General features: G+C 39.5%; 1 protein-coding gene across 1 annotated transcript; it reads right to left on the bottom strand.

Annotated features, from left to right (window-relative positions):
- Window positions 1-3,769: 3,769 nt before the first annotated feature.
- On the bottom strand, window positions 3,770-4,316 carry LOC138892669 (uncharacterized). Its single transcript, XM_070176404.1, has 2 exons — window positions 4,103-4,316; window positions 3,770-4,020 (listed from the first exon to the last, which is right to left on the bottom strand). Exons 1-2 carry the CDS (start codon window positions 4,314-4,316, stop codon window positions 3,770-3,772), a joined length of 465 nt encoding a protein of 154 aa, XP_070032505.1.
- Window positions 4,317-8,572: the final 4,256 nt, after the last annotated feature.

The following is an 8,572-nucleotide window of genomic DNA, read 5'->3' on the forward strand; positions in this document are numbered from 1 at the left end:
GAGAATATAAACACCAATCAAATAGTAAACATATCAATAAAATCAACCAAGTGAAACTCAAATATTCTGTAAAGGAAAGGAATGGACCTTTAGAGGCTGAAATCTTTTAGATATAAGAACTTCTCGCGATGTCGAGTACAAGAACATTCGGCAACTATTATTTGAATAGAACAAAAACTAAAACAGGGGCCTTCAAACCGAGCAGAACAGATCGGCCACAACCTCAACGACGACCTCGAAAGCGACCTTGGCTAATCCTCAATCACTGAAGCTATTTTGGAATTGCTATTTTTTGTGAGAAAGGGCTTCTTTAATATCATTTTTCAGGTGATTTATGGTTGTTAAGGAGGGATTTTGGAAGCTTCGTTTCGCTGATTTTTGTGGGAGATTAATGGAGTTTTGTACCTGAAGTTTGGGGTATTTTCGGGTCTGTTTGAAGGTGGCTTTTGGACGGAGAAAAGGGGTTGGTTTGGGGGCTGTTTTCAGCTGCTTCGATGGCGTTGTTTCAGCTGGTTTTTGGCAGCGTTTCTGGGTGTATTCTAGGTGGTTAATGGCTGGTGATAGGGCCTGATTTTTGGTTGATTTATTGGATGAACATGATGAAAAATCAGCTGGGTTTTTATGGCTTCATTGATGCTAAACAGAACTGTTTTGGAGGTGTTTTAATTGTGCTTTTGGAGAAGGTTTGTGTGGGCTTCAATGGAGAAAAATGGGTGGTGAGCTATGGTTAAAACTAAGGTGAAGGAAGGAAGGAATTTCTTTTTGCCTCTTGTCCGTATCTTAATTGTATGAGTGAGTGGAAGATATAGAGGTGTTGGTTTAGAGATTAATTGGTGGCCAAAAAAATAAGAGTGTGTATGTACATGTGAGTTTGTTACAAAAGATATGGAAGAATCTTGCTCGGTGTCATTTTTGCATTGGTTCTTTTTTCCTTTTTTATTTATTAAAGATAATCTAAATTAAAGATACTACACTAAAACTAAAAACTAGAAAAATATAAGAAACTATTATGGAAAAAGCTATAAAATTGCTAGTCTTACAAGAAAAACATATTTTTGTGAATTTCTTTTCTTTTGCAAATTAAAACAAAGCTAGTAATTCAAAAATATGAATCTTTTGTGATTTTTATTTTTTTTAAAGAAAAATCTATAAAAGGTAAAACAAAAGCTAAAATATGTAGTTTAAACTCAAAAAATATTTATATAGTAAAAAGTGATAAAAATTTCGGTTATTGTCAAAAATTAGGTGCTCACAGTTGCAGAGGTGGGTGCCTCCATCACTGATGATCGCTCTTGGAGTGCCAAATCGGGTGAAGATATTTTTTTTAGATAATTAATAACTCCCTTTGCATCATTTGTTGGGAGTGTCGCGGCTTCTACCCATTTTGAGACATAGTCCACAGCTACCAGTATGTACTTGTTGCTATATGAGCTGACAAATTGCCCCATAAAATCCATTCCCCATACATCAAATACTTTCACCTCTTGAATTGGGTTCATGGGCATCTCATGTCGACGGGAAATATTCCCCGTCCGTTGGCACTCATCACAACGTTTCACCCAGAAGTGTGCATCTTTAAACAACGTCAGCCAATAAAAGCCCGACTCCAGCACTTTAGCAGTTTTTCTTACCCCTCCAAAATGGCCTCCATAAGGCGAAGCATGACATGCCTGCAAAACAGAAGGTTGGTCTATCTCGGAAATGCGTCTCCGGATCATGTTATCAATACAAATCCTAAACAAATATGTTTCATCCTAGAAATACATGCGACAATCACGAAAGAACTTTTTCTTCTGCACAAAGGACACGTCATAGGGAACAATACCGCTCGCCAGGTAGTTTGCAATATTTTCATACCATGGCACTACCTCAAGGCTCGTGGCTAAAAGTTGTTCATCTGGGAAATTCTCCACGATCTCTTCCACCTCAACTCTCTTCTCAGCTCCTTCAAGCTTGGACAAATGATCAAAAACTTGGTTTTTCGTTCCCTTTCGGTCACGAATCTCCAAGTCAAAATCTTGCAGCAGTAGCACCCATCGAATCAGGGGCGGGTTTGACTCCTTCTTCTCAATTAGGTACCTGAGAGAAGCATGGTCAGTATAAATAATTACCTTCGAGCCTATCAGATATGATCTGAATTTGTCAAATGTGAACACCATTGCTAGCATCTCTTTCTCTGTCACTGTGTAATTTGATTGGGCACCACTCAAGGTTCTACTTGCATAGTAGATTAGATGCATAACTTTGTCATTTCCCTACCCAAGAACTGCTTCCACAGCATAGTCACTTGCATCACACATCAGCTCAAAAGATTGTCCCTAGTCGGGTGCCACTATGATTGGTGCAGTCACCGATCTCTTCTTCAACTCCTCAAACGCTACCTTGCAATCATCAGAAAACACAAAGGGGTGATCTTTTTCAAGCTATTTACACAAAAGGTTAGCAATTTTGGAAAATTCTTTTATAAACCGCCTGTAGAAGCCGGTGTGACCAAGGAAACTTCTTATGGCCTTTACAGAAGTAGGTGGAGATAACTTCTCAATTATATCAACCTTAGCACGGTCCACTTCAATGCCCTTACTTGACACTAGATGTCCCAAGACTATACCTTCATGTACCATGAAATGGCACTTTTCCCAGTTCAGTACCAGATTAGTCTCCATACACCTCTCCAATACTCTTTTCAAGTTCATAAGGCAATCATCGAATGAGTTCCCCACCACTGAGAAGTCATCCATGAAAACCTCCATTATTTCCTCTACCATATCTGTGAAAATGGCCATCATGTACCTTTGAAATGTGGCGGGTGCGTTGCATAGGCCAAACAACATTCTCCGAAAGGAATAGATGCCATACGGACAAGTGAATGACGTTTTATCTTTATCCTCCAGGGAAATAGAGATATGGTTATACCCCGAGTATCCATCCAGGAAGCAAAAATTGGACCTCCCCGCCAATCTGTCTAGCATTTGATCAATGAATGGCAGCGGAAAATGGTCTTTTCGGGTGGCCTTATTCAATCTTCTGTAATCCATATAGATTCTTCATCATGTTACTGTTCTTGTTGATATCAACTCGTTGTTCTCATTTTGCACTACAGTCATTCCACCCTTCTTTGGCACACACGGAACTGGGCTGACCCAGTTGCTGTCAGCGATATGAGAAACATGTTTCCCGCATCCAACCACTTGATCACTTCTTTTTTAACCACTTCTTTCATGTTGGGGTTCAGCCTTCTTTGATGTTCTCTGGAAGGTTTGTGCCCATCTTTCAATAGAATCTTATGCATATAAACTATGGGGCTGATACCCTTTATGTCTGCAATGGTCCACCCAATTGCAGTATTGCACTCCTTCAGAACCTGCAAAAGTTGTTCCACCTGCACATCTAACAAACCAGATGAGATGATAACATACAATATTGAACTAGGTCCCAAGAAAGCATACATGAGGTGGGACGACAGCGGTTTTAGCTCCAACTGTGGTGGCTCTTCGGTTGATGACTTAGCTGGAGGGATCTTTCCTTCTTCTAAGTGTAAAGGCTCGAATTCTAGCTCTTTTTTCCAGTACCCTTGGCCTTCAAGGGCCAAAACCAACTCCGCCAAGTTCTCACCATCTACCTCTTCTAGGTTCATCAGGCAGGCCGCTAGGGGGTATTTTGCATTCAGTTCCTCATCTTCCTTCTCTAAAATCACATCTACAACTTCTATCAGAGAGAAGTTAGCTAACTCACTTGGTCGCCGCATAGACTTATGCACACTGAACGTTATCTATTCATCGTTCAGTCTCATATTTAGCTCCCTAGCTGCATAATCAATTAAAGCTCTCCTAGTGGCTAAGAATGGCATTCCCATAATTATGGGAATCTCCTTGTCAACCCGGCAGTACAGAATGACAAAATTTGTCGGAAACACAAACTTTCCAACCTGCACAAGTACATTATCAAGTATACCTGATGGCCTCTTCACCGTTCGGCCGGCTAGCTGTAGTAGCATGGATGTGGGTCTCGCTCTTCCAATGCCTAACCTTTTATAGATAGCTAAGGTCATCAAGTTTATGATTTCCCCCCAAATCACATAATGTTTTAGCAAAAGCATAACTACCTATTGTGCATGGGATTGTGAAACTCCCTAGGTCGGCTAACTTCTCAGATATGGGTTTCGTCATGACAACACTACATATCTGAGTTAGTGTAACAGTAGCCAAGTCTTGAAAGTCAAACTTGTGAGACGTCAAGTCCTTCATCATTTTTGCATAACCAGGCATCTCCCTTAAGGCATCAATCAGTGGAATGTTTACTTGAATCTGCTTCAACATTTCAATGAATTTCTTATACTGCTCATTCTTTTGATATTTGGCCAACCTCTATGGGAAGGGTGTTGGCGGTCACTTCTTTCCTGTGACTTGAGTTTGATCCTGCTCAAGCACTTTTTCTACTGCCTTCTCTTGCACTCCCTCGGCCTCCTTTTCAACCTCTCTTTCCTTGTTTATTTCTTCCTGGGCTGGCTGGATTCTTACTTTTATTAGCTCAGTTGACTCATCTACCTCAATTGGTACTGGCATAAGTATCTCAGTTGGTCGGCTTTCGCGAGCAATTTCTTGCTCTAGATCAAGATCTTTATAATTTTTCAGACTCACAGCCATCAGCTGCTTCGGGCCCTGCTCTTCGGGTTAACATGTGTGTCCGTAGGTAATGTCCCTTGAGAACGATTGTTAAGCCCCATGGATATTTTCCCTAGTTGAATCTCAATGCCCTTGATAGCTGAGTGACCTTTTCTTCCATTTTCTCGTTGGACCCAATAAGTTGTTGCAACATTCCTTTTATTTCAAACAACCCATCATCTTGTCGCACTATCTGTTGCTGTTGAGGTTGTTGATAAGCTAGTTGTTGATTCTGCTGATTGTACCCTTGTTGCCTTTGATACGGCACACCCTGACCCTGTGGTCGTGCAGCTCCGGGATTATTATTATTGTTGTACAGCTGTTGTGCTGGCCTATATTGTTGATTCTGATGTCCCCAAGTGTGACCGCCTTGTCTCTGGCCTCCATAGTTACCCACAAAGTTCATATTCCCTTGATAGTTTTGATTGTCACTCTCACCACTCCACGAGCACATATATGGTTGATTAATGCATTTTTGTCGTGTCAACTATGTGCACCTTCTTCTAGCCTGACTCATCAATCGTTTTGGTTAGGTACTCAATTGCGTCATCATCATAGCCATATTCTCATCCATGGAGTTGTTTGGGTCTAAAGCTACTGAGTGAACTACACGAGTGATTGTAGAGTCTCTTGTCATCCATCTTGAGTTTTGAGCCATTTTATCAAGTAAGACCTTGCATTCCCTGAATGATTTGCTCAAAAATGCTCCACCTGCTGAAGCATCAACATTGGCCTTCAAGCTGTTTGCCAATCCCATATAGAACCTTTACCCCAACATCTGATCTGGAATTCCATGATGTGGACACTTAACCATCATACCTTTGAACCTCTCCCACGTTTCTTGCAATGTTTTAGCTGGTTTCTGCCCGAAGTTCAATATCTTATCAACTTGCTTGGCAGTCTTATTGGGTGGGTAGAACTTGTTCAAAATCTTCTTGACTAATTCCTCCCAAGTGGTGATGGAGTTTATGGGGAGAAAATTAAGCCAATCTGAGCTTCTCCAGTCATCGAGAATGGAAAAAATAACAGTCTGATTGCTTCCGGTGTCACATTCGGTTGCCTTTGAGTGACACAAATGGATAAAAAGTCTTTCAGATGTTGCTGTGGATCTTCAATGTAAGACCCGGAGAATAGTCCTTTGTTCTGCAGCAGATGTAGCATGTTGTTTGTGATTTGAAATGATTTCGCTTGTATATGAGGGATTGCAATTGCGGTTGCCAGATTTTCAGTAATGGGTTGTTCCCAATCATACAAGTCTGCTTCTGGCACAAGAGGTTCCACACCCTGATTATTCAGTCACCCATATCTAGTTCGATTCGTTCCATTGAGTTCTGTTGTCGTTTGACTTTCTTCTTTGCTCGAATTAGTTCCTTGAAAACTCTCCCAGGGTCCGGTAATGCTTCGTACAATTCACTAGTTCTTGAGGAGTTTCTAGACATGCACCTGTAACACACAAGACTACAAATATTAGAGTTTCAATATAATGAATTTCAAGTCGAGAAAGCTGAATAAACTACGAATTCTAACATTTCTTTTAGTCGTAATTAATAACACTGTTAGTTCCCCGACAACGGCGCCAAAATTTGATCATGCCCAACTATGCCTCCTAAGAGGTCAAGCAGTCGTTGCAAATATAATTCGGTTTATAAGTCCGGAGTCAAATCCCACAGGGAATTAACCTACTAATTACAACAACTAGTTTCACAAGAATTCAAGTAATCAACCTTCAGAAATATTAAATAACGATTTGAATATTTACTAACTAAGAGTAAAGTAATTAAAATGCAGTAATCTATAACTAACAGAGGAAATGTTGTGGACAAGATTTAGAAAAGTCTAGGGTTATGATTTCCCCTATTGTCGGAATCTCCCCTACCACGTTTCATATAATTTACTAGACGTATTCTCTTAAACTACGTTAGCTGGCACTAATTCACTGGTCACTACGATCGCACCAAGGTTTTGTTATCTCTAATCCCGCCTTTAAACCCTCCGTATTGATCTCTCAAATACGTTGGGAGTTGTGTTGTTCAACAACTACCTAAATATGTACTCTCTCTCGAGAAATATACACACTAAATAGGAACAATTAATTGAAAGCTCTTCAATCAACAACAATGAAAATATAGTTGAACAAGTAGAGAAAAATCAAAGGCAAATCTATATAAAACGTAATAGAAAATCACCCTTCAATAGGTTCCATCAAACCCTAGATTAGAAAGTTTAGCTACTCATAAATGTATCAACAATTGTCATGATGTTTAAATACATTAAACTACAAAGTATAGAGAAGTAAGAAGGGAAAACTCATTTGCTTCTTGCTCCACCATGCTCTCTAGCCGTTTTCTTCTCCAAAATAGTGTCCAACCCTTTTCCAACCTATTTGGGAAGTATTTATATGTTAGGGTCAAAATTCCCCAGTCCAAATCCGGGTTGGATTCTTTTAATCTGCAATTTTTAATTACCGTGCTATAGACCTCACGGAACCTAGTCAGTAGCGCGGTCATGCTGGCTATAGACCTCGCGAAGTCTGGTCGGTAGCACGCTTTGGGTACTTGATGCTTTTGTGCTCTTTTCTTGCATTTTTGTCCTCTTTTTGTGCAACTCTCATTCAACAATTTCTTCTGATGTTCGTACATATAAAACAACACAATTTAGATCAAATGCCGCACAATTAATCACTAAACCAATAAAATATAGGGCGAGTAATGTATTAAAAGTATAGTATTTTGGCCTAATATCACCACCTCACACTTAAATGTTGCTCGTCCTCGAGTCAATTCCTAGAGCACTTTTATTTCCTTTTAGCACATCCGAAGCACACCATACCTATGACTATGGTTGATAGCAACAATTAAACTTCCCTTTACTTTATGCCATACTTCAAACATTTATTCAACAAAAGGACAACATGTTTATAGCAATCCCAATCTCACAAACCGACTCAATATCACAATGCATTCATAGCTTGAACACTTAACATCATAGGGAAATTTAATAATGTCACTTATCCCTTGCGAAATCATGTGCCCTCACAACAAGAACAAGAAAGTAAGTTGAATCTACAAATTCGAATCAAATGCTCAAATATATTTTTAAGGACTCACATATATCATAGAAATCCCTCACTCTCACAAAGAAGTCACATTCTCTACCGATCATGAGTACTTTGGGTATCATAGCTCTCTCTCGAGTAACTACCATAATTTACTAGACGTATTCTCTCGAACTACGCTAGCTGGCACTAATTAACCACTTACTACGATCGCACCAAGATTTCGTTATCTCTAATCCCGCCTTTAAACCTTCCGTATTGATCTCTCAAATACGTTGGGAGAAGTGTTGCTCAACAACTACCTAAATGTGTAATCTCTCTCGAGCAATATACATACTAAATAGGCACAGTTAATTGAAAGCTCTTCAATCAACAACAATGAAAATATAGTTGAACAAGTAAAGAAAAATCAAAGGCAAATCTATATTAAACGTAGTAGAAAATTATCCTCTAATAGGTTCCATCAAAACCTAGATTAGAAAGTTTAGCTACTCATAAATGTATCAAGAATCGTCATGATGTTTAAATACATTAAACTACAAAGTATAAAGAAGTAAGAGGGGAAAACTCGTTTGCTTCTTGCTCCACCGTGCTCTCTAGCCGTTTTCTTCTCCAAAATAATGTCCAACCTATTTCCAACTCATTTGGGAAGTATTTATATGTTAGGGTCGAAATTCCCCAGTCCAAATCTGGGTTGGATTCTTTTAACTCGCGAAGCCTGGTCTATAGCGCGGTCAATCTGGTTATAGATCTCGCGAAGCCTGGTCTATAGCACGCTTTGGGTACTTGATGCTTTTGTACTCTTTTCTTGTATTTTTGTCCTCTTTTTGTGCAACTCTCATTCGATAATTTCTTT

This window comes from Nicotiana tomentosiformis, chromosome 5 (assembly GCF_000390325.3).
Source record: "Nicotiana tomentosiformis chromosome 5, ASM39032v3, whole genome shotgun sequence".
Taxonomy (NCBI): Eukaryota; Viridiplantae; Streptophyta; class Magnoliopsida; order Solanales; family Solanaceae; genus Nicotiana; species Nicotiana tomentosiformis.